This window comes from Homalodisca vitripennis, chromosome 2 (assembly GCF_021130785.1).
Source record: "Homalodisca vitripennis isolate AUS2020 chromosome 2, UT_GWSS_2.1, whole genome shotgun sequence".
In the NCBI taxonomy this organism is placed as follows: domain Eukaryota; kingdom Metazoa; phylum Arthropoda; class Insecta; order Hemiptera; family Cicadellidae; genus Homalodisca; species Homalodisca vitripennis.
In genome coordinates, this window is record NC_060208.1 from 61,799,317 (window position 1) to 61,825,091 (window position 25,775).

At 33.4% G+C, this 25,775-nt stretch overlaps 1 protein-coding gene across 4 annotated transcripts; it reads right to left on the bottom strand.

Annotated features, from left to right (window-relative positions):
* On the bottom strand, positions 1–24,387 carry LOC124354041 (chromobox protein homolog 1-like). 4 transcript variants are annotated; one of them, XM_046804200.1, is made up of 6 exons: positions 24,230–24,387; positions 13,448–13,509; positions 12,595–12,721; positions 4,976–5,201; positions 3,447–3,541; positions 1–477 (listed from the first exon to the last, which is right to left on the bottom strand). In XM_046804200.1, the coding sequence occupies exons 2-6, from the start codon at positions 13,458–13,460 to the stop codon at positions 351–353; spliced, it is 588 nt and encodes a 195-aa protein (XP_046660156.1). In that variant the 5' UTR covers positions 13,461–13,509; positions 24,230–24,387; the 3' UTR covers positions 1–350. The 4 variants fall into 4 exon arrangements, with proteins under 4 accessions (XP_046660156.1, XP_046660152.1, XP_046660154.1 ...); XM_046804196.1 differs by having other exon boundaries at positions 3,447–3,544; XM_046804198.1 differs by lacking the exon at positions 24,230–24,387 and adding an exon at positions 23,993–24,089 and having other exon boundaries at positions 3,447–3,544.
* Positions 24,388–25,775: the final 1,388 nt, after the last annotated feature.

A 25,775-nucleotide genomic window follows, 5' to 3' on the forward strand; every position in this document is an offset into this window, starting at 1 on the left:
GTATTTTTCCAACTTTTAACTATTCAAATCAGTTAATATGTATTTTAAAATAATTTTACTACACTCTGTGTATTAAAACTTTTACCTTATACATGAAATGAAATAAATAAATTTAAACCTGTAATGTTAAGTCACCGGTAACACAAAAGTAGTTTTGAAGCAAAAATTAAGTTTCAATAATTCCACTGAGTATCGTCAAAACAAACAGTCCAGATGTAACATTACTAATATAATAATACTACCATGAATATTAAGAGCCTATGTGTTTCATTATCATCAAAATTAAAATGAAAAAATAAAGAAGTAGAAAACAAACAAATGGTGATTAAACTGATGAATCCTGGTAAATTCTAACTTGCTTCATCTGTGGATGAAGTATGCCAAGTTAGCCGTTCTTCATAGAATTGAATGACGATTTGAGGGCATCGGATGTTAGCCAGCTTTGCAGGTACCAGATCAGCCTCGTCAGTACCTTTCCTGTGGACAGGTTAGTAACATTTACGTATTGGAGTAGTTATGTTTGCAAGATTTATAGAAGAGCTCAAAAATAGTTCATTATTAATGTAACAAAACTAATTAATTAAACTATACACAATTTATATGAAGGTTTTTAATTTCCTAAACTATACAAACTCTCTGCCTCCTCTAACAGAATGGTTTTGGGTGTTGCAACCAGCTAAAGGTTGTAATGACTGTTAAAACTCAGTAAAGTAAACCGTACTGGTTACCTTGTGCCTCCCTATGGACTACATTCCGAGTCACATGTTGGTTACAGTGTCTACATTTTACTTTCCACTGTTCAACAAACTCAATGTATTTCTACCATGAAATATTGTCGGAATGTCTATAGTCACGTCAGTTGGATTCATATTACGATTGAATGCACAGGTATGAATTGTATAATCATTTATACATTCACATCACATAAAATTTACCACCGTTACAGGTGCAACCATCCACAAACACAGTCCGTACTTATATGTGTATATAGAGTAATAATACTAAATAACACGTTGTGACGAGGCTATCGTGACAACCGAGTCCTGAGGACAATTGTACCATATACACAGGTAAGAAATTTTAGGTTTTCCTGTTAACAGCATTATCAGTTGTCTTGAGAGACAGGGTTGCTATTTGTTGCTGCTAAACGAATGGTTACTGTCGCAATATGATTGACATATTATATAGAAAAATGTTGGTTAATAAAGATGTTCATGTTTTTGTATACTTGTTTGTAGTGCCTCTCTGGTTGTTTATTTTTCTTAATAAGCATAGAATGTTTTACTGTATCTGTAACATTTAGCACATGTTTTTAATTATATCAGTGCTTCAAGTGTTATTTAGTTAATTGGATGGTTTCAGATAACTGCCACTCAGTATAATGTATTCGTAGTGTCTGCTCTTAACCACCCACAATAAGTTATACATAAATACAATCAAGCAGTAATATGTCATTTATTGTATACGAAAATAAACTTATGTAATTTAATTCAAATGTTATAAACGGACCTAACAGACAAGTTTTGTCTAATTTGGTGAGATCAAAGCTTGAAAAACTATTGTTCAAATAAAGAATGACATGAAATTAAAGTATTTAGATGGATGTAATAGCCAACCAAAATATTTTATTTTCTAAAATAACACATGACAATTTTTTATTATGTTGTCATCTGGTTTTGCACATTGGTTGGTTTGGTTTATTCTAATTGTTTATTATGAAACAGTTTGTTCACACTTTGTGTGATGATGGATTATGAAAACCTATGTAATTCTAAAGTTTATAACCTTCTCTTTAATGATGATGCGTACTTAAGTTACAGTAATAATGATGAAAGGGTTGAACCAGTCAACCTAAAAACAATATTTGTTCATTCTTAAGTTCCAGATCACAATACAACACAGTCCATCCCAGAACATAGCTATCATCAGTGTTGAAAAAGGAAGTGCAAGACTAGTGAAATGCATGAGCTTGAAAAGCAGTTCAAGAGCCCATGCAGACAAGCAGTCTCTAAGATAGAATGGCACCATACTTGTGCTACAGAATCAGATATATGCAATTTATAACACAATTATACGATATACATTCCATAGAATAAACATGGTTGCCTGCCTAAAACATCCACAATATTAAACTAGGTTTAATTTGATCAATTGTTAAGAATTAACAAGAATGAAGACCGCTTACTTTAACTAATTGCTGAATCTCTTAAGTTGAAAAAGATACCACAAAAAAATGCATGAATTGAATGATCCAACTTAGAAAAGACACAAACACAAGATAACCTCATTTATTAAATCATTTTAACATGTGCTATGAAGAACAACTTAGTATTACCTAAAGGGTCCAGTATCTATTAGACTTGTATTTATAAATAGTTTTTTTATCAACTTGGACTGAGACTTCCAGCTGCCACACAAATGTGACAGAATCAGAATTATGTTGAATGACTGCACAATCATGGGAAATTCATGTCAAATCAACCATGAAAAAATAGTTTTCAACTTAACCATTTCAGATTAGGCTAAAATTCCGTATATTTATATATCTGAGATCCTGAACTAAAATATAATTTTAAAAAAGTGCTAACCCTCATAGTCATTTAGTTACAAATGTTCAAATATCAGAAAAAGCAGTGTTTTTAACGTGACCTTAATTCTAAAATCTGAGAACTGAGATGGCTCATTTTAAAGAGAATTTGATGGGCTTTGATTTGATACCAAACTTGAACACTTTGGATAAAAATTTTTTTGTAAAACTCAAGAAAATGTTTTGGAAAACTTTTTGAATTGGTGTTTTTTTATTTTTATGTTTTCTTCACAGAGACCATAACAGTAAGTAAATAAATAAATACACATTTAAGAACAACGGATTAAAAGATTAGTTATTAATGTACAATATTCAAGATAATTTAATAATATTAAAAATCAACATTTCTAAATTTGTCTAATGCTTACTTTATTCAGTATCACAACCAAATCTAATAACTGTATGAATTCAATGAAACGCATATGGAGGGAATTGAAGTAAAAGTAAATTAAACAAAGTTACTTCTGGTATTTTTTCTCTATTGACATGTTTTTTAAATTTTAAAACCTTAAAAGTATTTTTTTTGCACATATTCATTCCCACATATCTTTTGACCTCAATGTTTACGGGCCATCTTTAATAAAAGAGAATGAGCTGGTTTACTAATTTTATTAAAAAAAGCTCAACGGAATTATGCTTACGTTAGATGGGCAACAATCTGTGAGAGAGTTATTTAAAAATCTAAACATAATGACTGTCTTAAGTTATTATATTTATCAGACTTTCCTTTTTTCAAAACAAAAATATTCATGTTTATTTGGCTATTAAAAACCTAAAAGTCATTGAGACCCTAGATACGTTTGGATAAAATATTAAAATTCACTTCCAAGTTTTGTAAAAATGAAAATAACATCCTTACCACTTCATCAAGAACATAAGTTCTCCACTGGAGTCTGTGGCACCAATCACTCTCTCTGGTTCCAGTCCTCTCTCGAATCCTTTTGGGGTGTCATCCTGCTGTAAAACCATCAATATATGTCAGAAGTTAACCCTTTCAGAACTCATTAAGTGCTAATTTCTCTACCTGGTTGTATTTAAATGTTCAGTAAGTACAGTGTTGTATATTAACACTTTTTATTATGAAAAATGAGTAATGTATGATTTTTTTATGTTTACAGTTTAAATGTAGAATAAAACAATGTTTTTTTTTTTGTTGCACCATTATATTTTTTCCAGTATAATTTTGATTTAATACTGAAAACAAATATTTTGTTGTAGTTTTTAAATCAAAGTCCCAAGTTTAATGTATATTTTAAAGCTATTGGTGCATCAAATCATATTTTTTTAATTGAATGTGTGTATCAACTTATTTCTTCTGTTTTTAAATATTATTTATCCTCCAATATACTGTAAAAGAATAAAATTTATACAAAATAAATTTAGCGGTTTTCCATTTTTTTGCTCTACATAAAACAATGCAAGTACACAACACACAAGCAAGACACACATGCAAGTACATGTGTTTATGTGTTGTAACTATAAAACATGCCAGATCTACACAAATTTACACTTTATATTTTATTTACAGACAACAGATTGTGACTAAACTTTTAGTTTATTTCAGACACTACAGGTGCCTACCTTTAGCAGGTTTTCAAGTTTTAGAGAGTGGGGTAGCGGTTGAGGAGGTTTACATTGAGAAACCAAAGTGTACTCAAAATTTAGTCAACAAATGTGTAATTACTTAAATGTATAAACTTCAGAGGTGTTTTTTTTCTGTTTTTTGAGACCCACTCGTTTCCTGAGCAGCTACGTCTAAATCAATTTCATAATCAGTCACATGACCTACCATGTCATCATCGCTATTGTGAGGGATAAATAGGCCTAGATCAGGTGGAGGATGTAAATCGGTCTCTTCATCACTGGATGTTTTTTTTTTTTATTTTTCCCTTGGGGCGGCCTACTGCCATGCACTTAAGCCCAATGTTAAATCGTCATCTAGTATATCACTAATGTCATTAATTTGAACTCTACTTTTACTAGTAGCCATTAGAAAAATAAATGTACTAAACTATTTAAAAAATAATTAAAACAGTTGTCATACCATGGTACACAGTCTCTGTATACATCGGTTACCTGTGATTTCAACAACTGGCTTACACCTACTCCCCCTCTCCTCCCCACATAGAGGTTCGCCTCTATAAATAAACATATTTTCATTTCATTTCATTTCACATACATCTTGTTAAACCAAACCGATTAAACTCTAGCTTATTATATAATAAATATCTTAGTGACATGTTTGGTTCATTTCAAACAATTTTAGTTTAAATAATAATCTATTAACCACATTAATTGTTCCTCACAGCCCGGATTATTGTATTTAATGCTAAGTTCAAATAATTAGTTCTCTACACCTCATTCATAGTTCATATCATATGTCATCACCTCAACAACTTTTTTCTTCGGTTGTGGTGTTTTTTCTTCTTTCTCTTTCACTTCCTTCTCTTTCCCTTCTTTACCATCCTTGGTTGTTTTCTTTTTCTTGGCAGGTTGTTTGGGTGTTGTTTCCTCCTGCCTTTTGAGCGATTCTTTTTTCTTTCTTGCGTCCTTGAACTCTTGGATCAGCTCCGGACAATCTAAATTCTCTTCTGGTTCCCAGGTATTCTCTTCACTGCAATCAGAAAAAAGCCTTGATCCTTCCGTATCAAGAACAATACATCCTAAAAGTTCCTTATAGCTTTATATCTTAAAAGTTCCTTATAGATTTATCTCTTAAGGCTATGGCTTAAGTTGACTTACTGTAATACCATGTCTAATGATGTGTTTGTATATTTCTATTAATATGACAAAGCTGAATAATAAGACTTGTGGTATGACTAAATATACATTATGATTTATATACTTTCAACGAATCAAAGGAAATGAACTTTCTTCAAATAATCTTTAACCTTAATTTTTAAAATTTACAACCACTTGATATATAAAAATACTGGTATGCTATAAACAAGTGCAAACGAAGCAGAAGAATTGCTCCAGAGATTGTGAATAGAGCTAAGTTTGTAACCGCATTTATAACATTTACAAAAAATTAGATAAAGTCTTGTAAAAAAAAACAGAACAAAAAGAGGTACACAGGATTCCAAAAACTATGTTTACAGTATAAAGTGTAATTGTGTTGGCAACTATCAAGTTGTTAGTGGTTCGTTAATGCAAGCAGCAACAAAAGTGTTGTTCAACATGTATTATTTAGTTCAGTTTATAACAATAAGTGTTGGTTATTAAGTGCATATTTTAAAGATAACATGAAAAGAGTAAAAAAATTAAAGCATAGAATTCTTATTAGTACATAAATGAATTCACCATTTTCTCAACTTACCGGTAAATTATTAAAACTGTTTGAGCATAAATTGGAAATATTCTCTAGCTTGAGTATGGTTGTTACGGAATGCTTGAACATTTGCTGCATATTATGATTTCTTGGTTAGCTAGAATTGGTTAACCTCAAATATTTTTCAGGAATTTGTCTGGCCAAACGCATTTACAGAGTTAAAAAGCAGTTCAGAACATGATGTACAAAATGTTGTATATACGTTAATAAATTATTTTTAAATGTGTCTTTCTAGACGAATTTGATAGATTGAACAAAGAATGGACCAATGTGCCACCAATTTCAATAATCAAGGCTAGTTACACAGTGTACAACCCTAGGATATTCTCTGATACTGAAAGTGGTAATGAAGATAACTCAGTATAATTACCTATGTACATATTTTGGGTGTTCAAGTAAATACAGTAAAACCCCAGTTAACTAAAATAAAGGGGGCAGCCATTTTGGATAATCCAATTACATCTAAAAATAAAGTTTTAGAATTGGTGCATAGGGGGAATGAATTATGTACTAAGGAGTTGACTAATAATAGCGTGAGCTGGCTGGCGTTGCAGTAAGCACTGATGTGAGGCAGCGGTAAAAGCTTAGGAGTGGTGCAAGGCTCAGTGTAGTGTGCAATTGGTTAGGAGAGGTGGGATAATCTCTCAAGGACACGATAGTCGCACAAGTCGCTACACACTACGCACGCACTCACTCTTCAGCGGCACAGCGTTCTGTGGTTGAATATATACTATTTTGCTCAGATATTTATATACACGTCATCATCCGCATTTTAATTTACCCAGATTGTGGTTAATCCAAGTTCGATTTACCAGAGTTTTACTCTAATATTCATTTAAAAGAATGTTGAAAATATAAATATGATAAAATACTAAGAGTACCATTCCAGGTTCGTTTGTACCAAAACACAGAGACACAATTTTTTTTTATAGTGGTATTAATGGTTTATTCAAATGTCACTGCTTTACAAACCTAACCAATAAACAGTCACCAATCTTTTATATCAAACACTGAATTTTAATGTGATTTCAATAAAAATGTTTTTATTTTTATTCAAAATATAGTTTGCTAGAATCTATACTTTACTTATATAAAAAACAGTACAATTCTTATTCTTAACTTTGATATATTAGCTAGCATGTTTTAGTAAAATACAACAGAAGAAACATTTGTTTGATTCAGATCTAAATTACAGGAGTAAAAATTAAATTGTAATTTTGTACACATGGACGATGACTCTCTGTCATATTTTAAGCCCTTAAAAATTGTTTGTATGTAATCCAAACAAAAATGCATTTTACTTTACTTTATAGGGTTTTAAGCATAAAACTTAAAGAGAAAACTCAAAACCTTTTTTTTCAAATTCCCGGTTTTTGATTCTCTAGTCAGATTTAAAACTAAATATAATAATAATAATAATAATAATAACTCTTACGCTGAGTGCAATGTAACGGTTTTTGTTGTTAGCTGTATTTTCAGGAAATGCCGCGAAACTGTGGTGGCCTAGCAAATTTCATAGCTAATGGTATAGGAGTATACAAGTCTATTTTCAAACCAAATAGACAACTGTAGTACTGTATTTAACCCTTACGCCAAGTGCAACAATGACGTTTTATCGTCACTAGCAGTATTTGCAAGAAATGCCACAAAGCTGAGGTACTCTAGCATTTCGTCGCTAGCGATATGCGAGAAATTATGATGATTTATCAAATAACCTAACATAACATAACATTGTGTATACATAATAACTTTCCTTTCTGTGATGTTTAGAAAATACATGTGTCCAATTTGGAAATACAAAGACAACAAATAAATACCAACACAGCGCTACCATGGTGCAGACTGCAGCCCAGTATTGCGGGTCAGAGGTCTAGCAGTGGACGAACTTTCGGTACGAAACAATGATTTCACCTGAACACAAGGTCGGTTCAGTATAATCAACAAATAAACCATATACTTACATCTGAACCCTACTTAATTAATTTATATTTTGTGGGGGAAGGGGAAGCCCAAGAATACCACGTTACTTCAAAGTGAAAAATATAAACACAGAAAAAACAAACTTCAATTATAATATTATTTATAAATTACGTTATTGACACTAGCAATGGCAGACGTGAGCAGCAGTACCACACAATGGCGCTTATCTGCCGCCAATTCTAAACATTAATGTTTCTCCTACTGCTCACCCCTCAGGTCATTCTGTCATTGCTGTGCAACATGAAGTAAACGCCCCCTTCTCGACATTACTAGTTGTAACTAATCCATTACTTTCTTCTCCAAAAGGTATCTTATTAAGCTTTGTATAAATCCAACTAACATGCTGGTGTACTCAAAAACCTGGGCTGCACCTCTTATCAAACCTTCAAACATTATATTATTCAAGGAACCAAACTCCGAAGCCTGTTTATAACACTGTATTTTTAGGCACGTGCTATCTATCTAACACACGTCTTTCCAAAACACTATGTTGTCTAAAGAATAAGAGTTGGACAATTTCGTCCGAAGACCCCACTTTGGCGACTGAATAATACTTAAGTACTATAAAACCAGTTTTGTATCGCAGTTACCTCCGCTCTGCCGCATTACCGCTTAAAGCGTATTACTCGTTTAGTGCTGAAGTTTGTCCAATGATACAAGCAGTATTTTTTTAGATTAAAACCAAATGTAAATTACAATAATGTTAGAGAAAAAGTACTTAAAATTAGGCCTAGTTTAAAGGGAAAATCAAAGTTTCAAAAACCCTTTTCAAAATATAAGCGTAGTAATTTATTAATATTTCATCAAAATATTCAGCACCTACCATCTCGAATCGATCTGCTTGACATAACACTGTCTGAATTCCAGCCAAAGCCTGAAATTTTATTCTTAACTGAGCATAAATGCTCTGAAAGTGATTTTGCTTACCTAAAAATTCCAAATTATGAAATAAGCAGCTATTACTGTAGAAAAACCACAGTTGGTGGGGGAACAATGATACTAACTCGTAGTAACAGTAATATTAAAGTAAAACCAATAATGTACCCTCAAATTAAGTCTCTGCTTAAAGACAAAGAATTTGAATGTTGTCTTTCTCAACTCTTTTTTGGTGATGACTCCTACTTACTAGTATGTATTTATAGATCTCCATGCAAAAAGTATGATGATTCCTTCCTAACTAAGTTTGATTCTCTCCTAGGCACAGTAGCAAAAAGACATGGTAAAAGTAATATTGTAGTGGGAGGTGATTTCAATATAAATGTATTAGAGCATAGCAACACATATTATATAGAATTTGTAAATATTCTGAAAGCTTTTAACCTTTATTATTTAGTTGACTTTCCTACTCGAGTTACTGATCACTCCAGAACTGCCATTGACAATTTTGTAACAAATATAGATAAAAAACTTACATGTATAACTGGCATAGTAACTGAAATTTCTGACCATGATGGACAATTGTTGGAATTACACAATGTAAAAACAAAAAGTACATCCAATAGCTTTTATAAATTTAGTAGAAACATTTCTGAAAGCAGTGTAAATGGATTTGTGAAAGTTTTGGAGAGAGAAAACTGGTTGGATATGTATTGTGCTCCTGTTGAAGAAAAATTCAATGTTTTTTATACCACATTTATGTATCATTTTAATGTACATTTCCCTTTAACCAAAGTCAAAATTAATGCAAATTGTAAATCTTGGATAACTGACAGTATTAGGAATAAAAAGGCTACATTAGTTAATTTAAGTGCACAGGCTAGGAGTACTAAAGATAGTGATACCAAAGAAATGTTAAAACACATAAGGAAAGAACTAAAACAGAATGTCATTTTAGAAAAGAAAAAGTTTTTTGACAGAAAGATTGAATGCTCTACTAACTTGATAAAATCAACCTGGCAAATAATTAATAATGAATTGGGTAGAAAGTTAACTGGTTGTAACTCAGAATTACTTCTGAATGTAGATGGTAGACAAATTTCTGATCCTTTATGTATAGCCGAAAGTTTTAATAGTTTTTTCTCATCAACTGTAGAAAATTTAATTTTACCAAACTTGCCTAATAACCTTGTTCTAAATGAGAATTCCCAAACTATAATATATGTCCAAATGAATAAGTCCTTTTACTTTCAACCAGTAAATTCAGATGTAGTTAGCACCATAATTGCCTCTCTCAATAATAAACTCTCATCAGGCCATGATGATGTGTCTGTGGCTGTCTTAAAACAATGTGGTAGAGTTATCAGTGGCCCTCTGGCTCATCTCATTAATTCCTCTTTTGTCACAGGTATATTTCCTGATCAAATGAAAATTGCCAAAGTTGTCCCAGTTTTCAAGAAGGGTGACCCTCATGATGTATCTTGCTACCGTCCTATTTCTCAGTTATCATGTTTTTCAAAAGTCTGTGAGCGAGTAGTGTACAACCAATTTGCCTCTTATCTAGAATCTAATAGTTTATTTGACAAGGAACAGCATGGTTTCCGATCTGGCAAGTCTGTGATTACAGCTGCAACTGATTTTGTGCAGTCAATAATTGAAAATATTGATAAAAAGAAAAAAGTGGCTGCCATTTTCCTTGACCTGAGCCGAGCATTTGACAGTGTCTCACATCCTAAATTACTACAGATTTTGGAAAACCTCAATATTGATAGAAAAACAGCTGCTTGGTTCAAATCTTATTTAACAAACCGCAAGCAATATGTTGAGATAACAAAGCAAAATGGAAAACAAATCAACAAAATTCAATCAAGACAACAGTTCATAAGATATGGCGTCCCCCAAGGTTCCATTTTAGGCCCTTTGCTGTTTGTATGCTATTTGAAGGGATTGCCCAGTGTGGTCATGGGAAACGGGAAAATTTGTTTATATGCAGATGACACTAATCTTCTTGTAACAGAGGACAATATAAAACAGCTTGAATTATCATCTTTTCTTAATATTTCCAATCTTATTCAAAATATGGCCCAAAAAAATTTATTAGTCAATTATGAAAAAACACACCTTATGCAATTTTTCACAAAACAAAATTCAAATAAAGAGACCAACCTTAAAATCCTAATAGAGAATCATGAACTGGATCAAACAGACAGCACAAAATTTCTAGGGTTGACGATTGACAAAAATTTAGACTGGACAAACCATGTAAATAGAATTTCATCCAAAATATCATCTGGATTATTTGCTCTGAGAAGAATGTCAAAGCTGAGCAATCTCAAAACATTGAAAACGATTTATTATTCACTCATTCATTCTCACATCAACTTTGGAATTAGCCTATACGGGGGGACAGTCAAAGCAAATCTCAATAGAATTCTGAAATTACAAAAACAGGCTGTCAGGATCATGTTAAATCTTAGATGGAGAGACTCAGTTAAAATTTATTTTGCTCAGCTACAAATTCCAACAGTATTTGCCTTATATATTACTGCCACAATCTTAACTGCAAAAGAATGTATTGAAATATCAGATTATCCTACTCAAAAATACAATACCAGGAATTCCAGATATAGAATAATTGGGCATCATAATCTTGAGTTCTATAAAAAAAGCCCAACCTACGTGGGACTAAAATTTCTTCAAAGATTACCTTGCCACATTAGATCGGAACAAACCTTGCCAAAATTTAAGAAAAAATTAACAAGTTACCTGACAGCAAAGGCACTTTACTCAATAGAGGAATTTTATGAATCAGATGGCCCATTAGTTAGTTCATTAATTTGAAGCTTATTTTTAATAATTTAAAGTTCTCTTTAATTTATAATATGAACTTGCAGAAATATAATGTTTATAGATTAACCGTTATATATTATGTATGGCTATTTTAAATTGGAAAATATACCCAGAATTCTAATTTGTTAATGTAAAGATTAGTCAACTATATTGTATATACAATGCTGACACTATTCATGTATAAAATGTATACAACTATGAATAAAGAGATTCTTATCTTATCTTATCTTAAGTCAGTAACGATCGGTCGGCGTTTTTAATTGTCCAATGCATTGTTACGGTTTTTTAGAGCGGGGGGGGGGGGGTGGAGGTTTGTCACGGCACAGGAGTAGAACTAACCAAGATAAACTCACTGCAGCAGTGGAGGTAACCTTAGATCAACAGGCGTCAGATGTAACTCACGAACATATGTTGATTTTCATTCACAATTTCACGAGCCACGTCGCGTAAAATACAATGTTTAGTGATGAATCAGTTCTTGATTCAAGAAGCTGTCACATTATGTCTGGGTTTTATAAGTTCTTGGAGATGGAAAAACAATTTTTTTAATTTTCCCAGTTCTCAGAAAAATTCCCAGCTTATTCCCGGTTTTCCTGGTCGGGTGGCCACCCTGAATACTATAAAACATGTTTTTCTAATCTAAAAAAAAGAAAAACATAAAAGTTAAGAGTTAGTTACCCTTAACTAGAAATTGCATATTCTAGTTAAGAGTATTTTTGTCATATCTTATGTTAGTTATCACATATTAAAGTTACAGTGTTGGTGTGAGTGTCTTCATTACTCAGTGAGGTGCTCAGCAGTCTAAGAGCTAAAATTAAAAATATAAATAAAACAATTTTATTAATTGTTTGCAGCTGAATAAAAATTAATAATATTAATTTAATTACTTTATGGCTAAGATCGTGTCAAATGGCTAAGATCATGATTTTTGTGAATACAACAATAAAAAAAGAATTGAAACAGAACTTACTCAGAGTAGCCTTTCCACTTGAGAAAATACTCTGTTTTTCCACTCTTAGTAATCCTCACATCCAGGACCTTCTCCACAGAAAACTCTTCCTCCACTGGAGGTGTGTCACTCTTCGAGGTATTCTTGCCTGTAAAATCATCACAAAGTATAGATTACGAAGGTGTGTGTTCCACTTGTCCTACTAAGTTATCTTTAGCTTCAAAGAGGTGTTTTAATTAAATACATGATCTCTCTTATTATAAAAACGTGTTTCTTAACTGTGAAAATTCGAAACCCTTTTTTTTTGTTCTAGAGCATTGAAGTATCAACTCGCCACATACAACTGCACATGTGAGTTTCTATTACTGTTAAGTAAAATGTACAAGAAATAATATAAAGAAATAATGCATAGCTGAGAGGTAGATTTAAAATAGTAAAACTTTTCAAACAAATTCCTCTTTAGATTTTTTAAAACTGTTACAATGACAACAATATGTATATATTGTTCTTTTAAACTTGAAACAAATTTTTGACATAAAAATGCCTCAATTATATGTGATGTGATTGGGATGTACTCCTAATTAATAGAAATACACTATAAGCTTTCCACTAATTAAATTAAGCCTGATTCAAGTTAACAATAATCTCCAAAATGTTATCCCTCCTTCTGAAACTTTTCAATGCTGGTGAGGAAAATTATTTATTTTAGTTTACAAATAAGTCATCAATTTTATTCAAGTTAATAACAATTTCCATAGTCCCTAGCCATTATCTTCAGAGTAGGACAATGCCTGCTGAATGAGGAAGTTATTGATGTCATTCTAATGACATTCATACATTTATTCCTTTAAGTGTAGTCTATATAATGTCATACCTTTTGAAGACATCGTTCAGAGAGTTGTAGGATCAAATACAATTTATTGACCCACGGATTTTCTGAAACAAAATGAAATGAAGTGAAATTCAAATTAAAAATTCCTTTACAAATGCATGGCAAATATAAACATATGTTATCTATTATTGTATAAAAATCTAATGGTGTTTGTGTGTTACTCAATTACTTAAAAACTGGTTGATTGTACTTAAATTTTACATGGACATTCTTAATGCCCGTTTAAAATGTAAATCTTTTCAAAAAAATATCTCGAGAAAGAATCATGGTCTTTCTTGGATTCTTTTGACCGAGTAGAGGACGCCTTCAACGCGTTTCTTGGCAAAGTAATTTTTCATTTTAAACATCACTTGCCCGTTCAAAAATTTCAAAGAGCGTATCAAAGAGGGCAAGAATACCTGGATTACCCAGGATATTCTTGAACTAAGAGAAAGGCTCATGTTTTACCATTCGTTATATGTCAAGACTGAAAATGAAGAGTTCAAAAAACTTTTTTTTCGCAATTACAAACAAAATTATCGAAAAGAAATAAAGAAAGCCAAGGCACGAGACGTCGAAGACCAAATTACAACAATCAGAAAGCTTTTCAAAAAGCGCGTGGAACATCATTAATAGCAGCAAAAATCAACCACAATTTTCCAAATTCTCGGTTCCGACACTAAAAACAATAAATGACAAAATTGACGATCCCTTTAAAGTGGCAAGTGAATTTAACACATTTTTCTCGGCCGTAGCTGAACCAGATAACTCGTTTATCTTGGACAGCTCTCGCGAAGAGCCATTGACGGGACCGGTCTCATCTATGGTTCTTTTTCCTGTAGGTGAGGCTGAGGTGGCCCGTATCGTGCAAGATCTGAGACAAAAAATAGTCTTGCGACATCAACGGAATGTCTGTATGGTTAATCAAAGGGTGCTTCAAGCACTTTTTGACACAATCACAAAATTGATTAATCTCTCTTTTGCACAAGGCGTTTTCCCCACTGCATTGAAAACAGCCAAAGTCATTCCAATTTTCAAGAAAGACGATCCTTGCATCTCAAGCAATTATCGTCCGATTTCCATCCTCCCTGTTTTCAGCAAAATTTTTGAAAAAAGCATTTCTCAAACAATTCAAAAAAATTTTTGAACCGTTACGAAATTCTTTGTCCCGAACAATTCGGGTTCAGGAAAAAACAAATCGACAATCGATGCTGTGACGGATCTCATTCACAATGTTGTCGATGGCCTGGAAAGGAGAGAACATGTGCTAAACATATTCCTCGACCTTTCCAAAGCTTTTGACTGTGTGCATCATGCAAAACTGATGCACCAGTTGTGGACAAGTGGTATTCGGGGTCTGCCGCACGACTGGCTCTCGTCTTTATCTTCAGGATAGAGAGCAGTGCGTACAGATCGCGAATGCCATGTCAAGCAAAGTGAAAATGCCCTATGGTGTCCCTCAGGGATCAATATTAGGGCCAATCCTTTTCATAATTTACGTCAATAGGTTGACGTCATCAATCCAGAATGGAAAGGTGATTCAATACGCTGACGACACGACTCTCTGCATCAGATCAAAATCAAAACACGATCTCGAAGTGAAGGCATTTATTGAGTTGAATTCATGCATCGAGCATTTCTCAAAAACTCAATCTGAAAACAAACAGCTCGAAATCAAACGTCATGAACTTTTGCCTCCGGCAGCAACAAGACCAAGAAAACTACGGCCTGCAGTGATGGTGGACGATGTTCTTCTTGATGAAGCTGAATCCATTAAGTTCCTTGGAATGCACCTTGACCGAGGACTGACATGGGACGATCACATTGAAAAGGTTTGCTCCAAGGTTGCCTCGGGCATTTTTGTCCTGCGCAAATCTTGCAAAATTTTGTTCTTTGGATGTATTGAAAATGGCATATTTTGGCCTGATTACATCCACATTTGACTTACGGCTTGAGACTGTGGGGCAGCTGTTCTAAGTACAAATTCGAAAGAGTATTTAGAACTCAAAAGAAAGCTGTCAGAATTCTTTCAAAATTGAACCCCAGAGAGTCGTGTAAAGGTTCCTTTAGGGAGCTTGGATTGCTGACTTTACCCTGCCTCTATATTCTCGATGTCGCCCTGTACTGTAGACTCAAATGTGAGTTGCTGCAGGGTAGGGATGTCCATCAGTACGAGACTAGAGGCAGGGACAACTCTAGAATCGACCAACACAGAACAATTGCTTTTGAACACTTGCCGTCACAAGTTGGTGTCAGAATATAATCAATAGGCTCCCTGAAGTTATCAAACAACTTGATGATCCAAAAAAATTCAAAGCTCATCTAAAACACCTCCTGGTATCAAAGGCATTTTTATTCTGTTGATGAGTTTATGATGGGCCGCTGGGATGAAAATTTTGAAAATTAAGAGCAACGAGAAAAATCCCTGGTTCTGATTATTGCCTTTCATTAAATAATAATTTTAGTTGACAAATCATCAAATAAACTGATGTATTTTTTGTACCATTACTGACGCTTGCAATGCAATTGTTGTAATTGTTTTTTATGCAATAAAGGAATATTATTATTATTATTATTTAACAAAATAGGCCTGTTCTTATTTTGAAAATCCCTCACAGCTACACCTAACTATTGTCTGTAAAGTTGTGAAGATCCCATTTTGGTCTTTAAAGTTGCATTACACAGCCATTACACTGGTATTTGGACACATTTCTGAGTATTTACAATGTTTTTATGTCATATATTTTGACGGATTTGAAATACAGAAGTTCAAAACCAACGTTCTGTATTTGTACATTATCAGTCTTAAACATAATTATAATTTTGTTTGTCGCCTATTACCATTTTCTCAAATATTGGTATTTCTTGGCCTGTTATGACGGAACAACAAACGGATGATTGTTGTTTTTTCAGCCTCAACTCCAGACATGCTCAAGATGAACTCACTGAGCTACGTCTACTGTTACGATTGTGAGAAATATATCATCGGCATACACAAACTACCTTCAGAACCAGACTCAGCGGATGTGATCCGTGTACCTCAAATGGCATTCTTGAGGTTTTGCCAAACCCATCTATGGTGGTGAATGGATGAAGTCATTAAAGTGTTCACTAAGCCAATACATGTTAAAGAAAAATAGTCTCCCAGTGGATATTTGCAACTTTCCAATGGCTGTAATATACTCTACTGTAATAATCTATTTTTTACTTTACATCTAATTATTTCAATTTATTAACTACTTATTTACATGTAAATAAATACGCAAGTATGTACATTTTCCTCCCAACCGTGATTTTATTTCTCTCAACCATGTGATGAAATTAAAAAAAAATAGAACTTAAAAATTAATGATAATTTATACTTACTGTTTCACTGATATCTTAAGTAACGTACATCAAGGTAACGTACATCAAATTATATGATTGAGCCATTTCATTTAATGGCTTATAAATTGGAATTTTCAACTTTAAAATTGCTACAGTGGCGAATTGAATGGCTGTGACATCCACCCCCTAAACCATAATTAGTTTTGTTCAGGTGGACTATCAGAATACTCTCTGTAGATCGCAATTGATACAGAATTTGAAGATCGTCTTTCTTAGTTGTTTTCACAACACCAACTAGTTTTGCATTTTGTGGTGTGTATATATATATATATATATACTACTAAGTATATATAGCATAAATAATAATATATTTACATGAGTGGTTTGATGCAGCTTTACTATTATGCTGTGACACGCGTGGCCAAACAAATTGATGTGCAAAAGGGTTAAACATGGACATTTGAAAATGATGCAGTATGATAAGTATGCAACACTCAAATGATCAAATCAACTATAAATTAGAACAATTTAATTGCTATCAGACATGTTTATCCTGTAAAGTCAAATTGGAACTACTAAGCTGCTCAAACATAGTATAAATAAAGTTGTGTTATTTTCTATAATCTAAAATATGTATATTTCTTTTGTATATAAAAATATAGCTCCACTATAGTAAAATGTTATAAGTCTATAACGTAATTCAGTTCAACATTATTGTTCCAAATTAATTCAATCAAAGTTAAATTATGTGTATGGTATTTGCATAATGGCCGCTAGAGACGAAAACTTCTGCCGTTTCTCAATAACCTATTACAATATAATGTGTTGAGGTATTACGTTCTAGTAACCTGTTACCATGGTAACATGTTAGTACACAAAAATTTAAATAACTAGTGTGTTAGTAGTGACAAAGTAACATCTAATCTGATAAACAAGTAAAAATATAAACTGGTTAGTTCAAATTTTCACTACACAACACAATTATTGCGTACTAGCAGCCATATCTACTATTTGTAATTAGCTATATTATATTACATTACATCATTAGGTACATATTATAAATATAAAAAGTGTAAGGTAACCTTTACAAGCGCTCTCGTGATCTGAGCTTGAATTTGAGTATTATATTGATTTTCTTTTCTCGCCTGGTGTGCAGGGTAGAGTCAAAGACGCCAATGAAAGCCGCACTAATGGCCAGGGGATATTTCTGATAGGTACTTTCTTGACCTCAGATCACATCCCAGATCATCCAATTTTCAAATGCCAGATCACGCTTCGGCACCCTGCACTTCTGGCAAAAACATCCCTAGAGATAGTATTATAATTCAAGTCCAGATCACATCAGCGCTTGTAAAGTTTATTTTTAACTTTGATACTAATAGTAACATATTTACGATAACCTAATATAAGTCTACTAATATTGCATAACATTCCATAGATAATATTTCCATTCCTAACCTCATTGCTTGCATGAAATGGCCTCAACTGTTACTGGTTACTGAGTAACCTAAAACCAGAAAGTCTTTATGAGAACACCAAATCATTCAGTCTAGCTGTTACTGAAATAACAGTGGGGAGACTTTAATAAGAGGCACACCGAAGGTGCTGCCGAAGCCCGCGCTGATGGCCGGAGGCACTCGCATTTTGGGTGGCGGAATGTGATCAAGAATAAAAATAAGTTTTGAGTGTTTTTTCAATAAAGAGTTTAGTTTTAGTTTGGTAATGTTCGTTTTTGTTGAATTTTTGTGTTTGGAGAAATGTAGAGGTAAAACACGGAAGTACAACAAAGCGACGAACCAGCTGAACGGGCGGCGAGACCCTGCAATCACGTTATCTACTAGACCGCTCGACTTTGACCTCTATCTGAGGATGGGGAGGGATTTGCGATAAGACAATTCCTGTTTTATATTGACGAAATATTGTTCTATGCTAATCTAGTAATCAGTAGAAGCAAAATGTCAAATAACGATTCATGTCTGGGTGTGGTCGGTATAATCCCAAAGTACCCAATCATCTGTTTGTAGCATATGGGTGTATATATATATATATATATATATATATATATATATATATATGTGTTTAAAATGATCTTCTGGATGTATGCATGTATACTTTATTTTTGTGCTCATGTATTGTAATGGGCCTAACGAGGGGGTACCCAAAAGTTTCCGGAATAGCACTGCTCTTTGCCAGCTCAGTGCCGCCTGTTGCGTTGACCTGACGTGTTCTGTCCCCGTGCAGTAATATTTTTTGCTAGTGCTGTTTTGTGATCTTGCCGTTTTTTACGATGGCAAGTTTGAGTGAACAGCGTGCAGCTGTGAAATTATGTTTTCTGCTTGGCAAAAACACCGCTGAAACAGTTGAAATGTTAAAGACAGCCTACAAAGACGATGCGATGGGGAAAACCAAAGTGTACGAATGGTTTTCTAGGTTTAAAAATGGTGACATGTCAATTCAGGACAAACCTGGTTCTGGACGACCATCGACTTCCCGAACAGACGAAAATCTTGTGAAAGTAAAAGAAATTGTACTTACAGACAGACGACAGAGTATCAAGCAAATATCAGAGGCTAGTGGACTGTCATGGAGCTCAGTTCAACGGATTTTAACCGAAGACTTGAAAATGAATACGGTTGCCGCCAAGTTTGTGCCTCGTGCTCTCACTGACTTTCAAAAAGAACGTTGAACTGAAGCCTGCCGTGATTTGAAGCAGCAACTTGAAGCCGATCCAGATTTCTTGTCAAAAATAATTACAGGTGATGAATCTTGGTGTTATGGGTACGACCCAGAAACCAAACAACAATCCAGCCAATGGAAGACGGTTTCATCACCCAGACCAAAAAAATGCTGTCAAGTCAGATCGTATGTCAAAACAATGCTCATTTGTTTTTTTTTTGATGTAAAGGGTATTGTCTATTCAGAATTCGTTCCACCAGGCCAGACAGTAAATCAAGTGTTTTATCTTGAAGTCTTAAGTAGACTACGGAACAGCATTCGTCGCAAAAGACCCGATTTGTCGCAAACAGGGGACTGGTTTTTTCACCACAACCAATGTCTGTCACCCAGTTTTTGGCCAAAAAATGGCATGGTTTCGCTACCACACGCACCTTACCCACCACATCTGGCTCCATGTGACTTCTTTTTATTCCCACAAATGAAAAGGGACATGAAAGGTCTCCGATGTCAAGAAAAACAACGGAGGAAATGGCAGGCATCACTGACGAGGAGTACAAAACATGTTTTGAACTTTGGAAACAACAATGAGTGTATAAAGTGCAATGGAGAATACTTTAAAGGTGATAAGTTTGTTTTGTAAAAAAAAATAAATATAGGTATGTATATTTAAAACAAAATTCCTGTTTTTTTTTGGGGTACCCCCTCATATGAACAGAACTGTGCCCATATGTTGTTTAGTTTAGTAAATGTTAAAATAACTGATTGGGTGTTAAAATTTCTTCAGTTATATTTTAGGGTTTTGAAAAATTAAGGTGGGTTAAATATTTTGTTATCATCCATCTGGTATTTTCAAAGGCTCAAAAGTTGATTAAGTAGCCAAGTTATCAGTTAATTTATGCACCAATTAGCCAAAAACATGAGGATTTAACATTAAATTAATTAATATAATATGCATAGTGAATATATGATTATATTTATATTGGTCTTGGCTGCAGTACAATAAGCATCTAACACTCTAATAATCAAGAGTATCACATCATCGATATTTATGAGTAAAGAATCCTAGAAATGACTACTTAAACTAAATTATGTTAGAGGTAAGCTATTTCAAATTCCAATATAAAAAACAAATCTAGGATATATGTATGGGTAGGGTACGATAAGCGGACCCGGTTTTTTATACCGAAATTGGCAAACGATATTACTTAATCATAACCATCGATATAATAAATCGATACTGATTAATTATTGTGAACAATTAACTTAAATAATCTACATCAACAGCTGTAAATGCTTTCAAATAATACTCGTAATGTAATATTTCAATTTTATATAAGTAACATTTGATTATTAAAAATGGCAGTCAATTTTAGGAAAACTACACGGCATTGTTTTGAAAGATGATGACATGTTTTTCGTGACCAACATGGTGGACTCGTACCGAAAAACCCATTATGTGAAATTTATGGAAAAGAAACAACACTGTAACTGTGAGAGGAGCAAATATGGTCATCTTCAGATTTCCTAATTTTGGTTAAAATAATTTGTTTGATCACTGTAAATATTAAATTCATATTTTAATTTAAAACATATGATTGTTACCGAGGACTATAGATACTTTTATATCGATTGATAGTCTAAGATTTGAGATGCGAATTAGGTATCGATGATTACATTTATTTTGAAGTATAAACATGTCTGACATAAATAAAACATGTACATAACCGTTGTACTTGCTGCCAATCAGATGGCGTACTTGATTTCAAATGGGCAGTGGAAGTTGGATGATCTGGGGCGTGATCTGAGGTCGTCAAAATACCGTTCAGAAATGCTCCTAGCCATCAGTGCGGGCTCCAATGTCACCTAGGGGCCACTCCGCATTTCTGGCAAAATAAAAAACATCCCTCGAGATGGTACTCAAATTCAAGCTCAGATCACAAGTGTTTGTAAAGGTTATCTTAAACTCTTTATATTTATAATATGTACATATGTATAGCCTAATAACAAATAGTAGATTTAAGGAATCCTTAGTAGGCTATGGGTAATTAACGGCCGGAGCGGAAAAATACGAGTTTTGCGTTATTAACTTATTGGAATCGTCCTATAGAACAAAAAAAGTATAAGGTTTGATGGGGTGGAAATGAGAAATAACGAAGTTCTAGAACATAAAAAATTAAATAACTATTCAGTAATATCTCCATGTTCTACATCCACGTCTAGTGTCACGTGACCTTTTGTGACCAATGACCATGATTCAACCTCGTGATGACGTCATCGGTTGCGCCGCCATCTTTGCAAACGTAAATGAAAAATAATACTGAAATGAGCAGAATTTTGGTCGGTAATTCTAAGCAATATATGGGTCAACCTCGATTTTTACCATATTACAATATAATGTTCCAATAGTCAATTAGAAAAGGAAATGACTAGAATTTCTTGCCGGAAAGCAGTTATAGGGAGCAGGCAACTCATATTACAATATAATGTTCCAATAGTCAATTAGAAAAGGAAATGACTAGAATTTCTTGCTGGAAAGCAGTTATAGGGAGCAGGCAACCGCGAGAATTACCTATTAGTAATCAGGGGCACTGACGTGATCTGGGCTTCAAATTTGGAACTACTCGAGTTAATTTTTTTTCTAGAAGAGCAAGCAGCGCGAAGCGCTGCGCAGCGGGCAAGCATCGTGCGTGATCTTCGTATATACTGAATTGATTCAGGCCAAAGGAATGACACAGATTCCTTTACCAGATTTTTACGGAGATTTTGTATTGGGCGGATTATATTGGTTTACTTTGCTTTCCAGCATGTAATTATGTGTTTAAAATTGTTTTACATACATTACCTGCATTATATTGTAATATGTAATAACAATTTATCAGAAATTTTTAATAAAAAAAGGATCACGCACGATGCCTGCCCGCTGCGCAGCGCTTCGCGCTGCTTGCTCTTTTAGAAAAAAAATTAACTCGAGTAGTTCCAAATTTGAAGCCCAGATCACGTCAGTGCCCCTGATCACTAATAGGTAACTCTAAGCAATATATGACCGTCTGGCGGTTGCCTGCTCCCTATAACTGCTTTCCGGCAAGAAATTCTAGTCATTTCCTTTTCTAATTGACTATTGTAACATTATATTGTAATATGAGAAAAATCGAGGTTGACCCATATATTGCTTAGAATTACCTTTTGGTCAAAATAAACAATGTTTTTCTTAATTTCGAGCAACAAATTAATTACTTGTTATCGAAATGAGACCAGTGCCTCCCGCGCTGATGTCAATTAAAGAAAAACATCCCTCGAGATAGTACCTAAATTCTAGAAGGGCTGATCAGAAATATAAATTGAAATGTAATGCAAAGGCAATTATGTAAAGTTAAAAAACTTAATAAATCATGAAAAACTCAAATATAAAAATATAGATGGATATTAACAGAGAACACTTACCATTAGTGTGTTGGCGGATATAGCTGAGCAGCAGCAACAAAAAAGTGGATTTTTAAAAATTGCAACATTTAAAACTTCTTTTCTTAACTAATTTTTCTAATTTTCCTATTGCAACGAAACAACAAAGTCTCCCGGTTTAAAAACAACACGCGACTGCACGACGAATAAATACACTCATTATTAAAAATTCCATGTTCAATTAAAAAGGAAATAATTTCGTTTCGGTTAAAACGTAAACTCTTTACGTGCAATACTAAACACTCCGACACACACAATTCACTAGGGTTGGTCGAACTAGTGGATGGTTGGTTGATTCACCTACTGAACACGATATCTTGTGAAGAACTGACTCTGCCCCCGAGAACTCAGATAACAGATACGTTATCAGGCTGCTATCAGTCCCGGCCACAGATAATATTCAAGTAAACAGATTATCCAGACACAGCACACAAACTGAACATTAAAACATTAGAAACTTAACCACTTATGAATATACCCCCTAAAATCATGTTATTTGTCATTTGCACCCCCTAGTAGCCTACTATATTATTTTTTGTTCAGGAGAGTGAGCAGAATACGTTGGTAACGTCAAATTCGTGATTTGCCGCCCCGGCCTTTTATCTTACAGCTACGAGGCTATGAACCCATTACTTGTATTGTACAGTGAAAATTTGAATTAACCTGTTTATAATTTTATTCACCTATGTTACATTGTCGTGAACAATAGAATCTCTTGCGGCCATCATTCAAATACCATACACATGATTCAAGTTTGAATTAATCTGGAACAATAATGTCGAACTGCATTATTCCTATAAACTTTTAAGATTTTATATGTCGAAGAAATTTATTTATGTATTTGTGTATGAATACACAATTTAGATTATAGAAAATAATACAACTTTGCTTATACTAAGTTTATACTACTAGGCTACAACTACTTTACCTGGTTAACATGTCTGACAGCATTTATATTGTTCTACTCATGATTCAATATTATGAACATTGGAGTGTTAGACACTTACATACTGAAGCCTTGGTCTTGCCTTTAAAACAATAAACTACTTATGGTTAGGCCTAACATTTATTGATAATTAAGCCTACCTAAAAAAATATTAAAGAAACAACTAAAATTTAGCATTAACTTATGTACAGATTAAATCAACTTCACTGAGTGTGATATAAAGCTTCTTGATTACTACTGTCGTCATCGAAAGGCGTCTTTTGGATCTACTTTATGCACAAAGAGCCTACATCACCATTTTGTTGTTACTGCATAGACTAGTTGAACATATCAACATGTACATGATTTTACAATCCAATAGTAATGTCTCTACTCACCAAAGAAACAAAACGTCTATGAATAACACTGACAAAAATTAAAAATTAATATTCAGTTTAGATGAAAGCTTAAAACTGACAGTACTTCACTTGTTACTCTACCAAACGACTTGCACAACTTTAACCGCGTAAAATCGAACATACCGATTTGGTAGTGCAACACTGAATATACCCTACAACACATTGTGTACACAATAATCCCTAGCCAAAGTTCATATAAAATTATAGGGAAAGTAGTAATCACTTTACATAGTACCAAATAATAACAAATTCAGTATTCAGTGTAAAACACGTTGAAATAATATAATTATTTCACTTACATATATAAAAAAAAGATTTAACATTTTCAATATTTAATTAATAAATGTACAATGGTCATTCTTTGAAGAAAACAAACTGCAATACAGTGTTTCATGACTGTTATAATCAAGACATCGCAGAGATTGTTAAGAAGTCGCGAGATTATCAGTTTTAATTATTGGTTATATTACTGACTCTTTACTACTCAACAAACACAGTTACATCAGCTTTTAAGTGAAGTTTTTTAAACGATCACGAAACTGCGGAAAACGTAATGTTAAAAAAAGAACGCAATCGACCTCAAATTCTAACATCTATATGGACCTGTTGAACTGGAATTTATTTTTACGTTATAGAGCATACTATCTAGTGTATTTTGAATGTTAATTTTGTATTCAATATCAATATGTATTCTCTTCATGTGAAAATAAAAAACCAGATATTGGTAAACTCTTTTTATGAATTTTCGTATGTCAGCATACTTCTTCAGATAACAAAAAGTGTATAAATATTTACAAAATCAAATAATTAAACTAACTAAATAGAAACAAGAAAAATAAATTAAATAGAATAATAAACAGGGGAAAATACCTCACAGCTGATGTTTCATCATAAACACCAAAGAGTAAAACTTTTTAAATTAACGAATGTTCAAACCTAAAGGAAATTTTGACCTTAAAACAAGTTGGTGAGCAGTTTCGCTCCTTCTCAAATTAAACCTATTTAAATTTTCGTTGGCATGCAATGGAATATTATTGATGCCTTTTAGTTTGTAACAGTTTTCAATTTTGTCCTGATTATGTTCCCTGGAATGTACAGCTGAATGAATTGATTCGGGGTTGCCCAGCTCTCCATGTTCATCGAGCATTTTCTTTTGCTCCTGCCTCGTACAGTGAAGTGTTGAGTGTGACTAAGGGTCTCAAGGCCAGCTCCTCTTCTGATGTATATGATATGTCTCCATCCATTGTCAGGAGGGTTTCAGATTCACTCTCGTGTCCCTTAACTGTCCTGTTTAATAATTCTATTAACCAAGGACTCTTTCCTTCTGCGTTAAAATCCGCCAAGGTCATTCCTGTCTTTAAGAAGGGAGATAGAACCTCAGTTAACCAATATCGCCCCATCTCAATACTTCCCACGTTGAGCAAAATATTTGAACGATTAATTCACAATAGAATGATTAATTTTCTTAACGAAAATTCCTTACTATCTCCTTCACAATTCGGGTTTCTTAAAGATAAATCAACCA

Coding starts and splice junctions, on each gene's coding strand:
- LOC124354041 (XM_046804196.1), bottom strand. Junction 5,202..12,594: donor AAGTGGAAAGGCTACTCTGA/GTAAGTTCTGTT, acceptor TTCTGATTGCAG/TGAAGAGAATACCTGGGAAC. Junction 3,545..4,975: donor CGAAGAAAAAAGTTGTTGAG/GTGATGACATAT, acceptor ATGGTTTTACAG/CAGGATGACACCCCAAAAGG.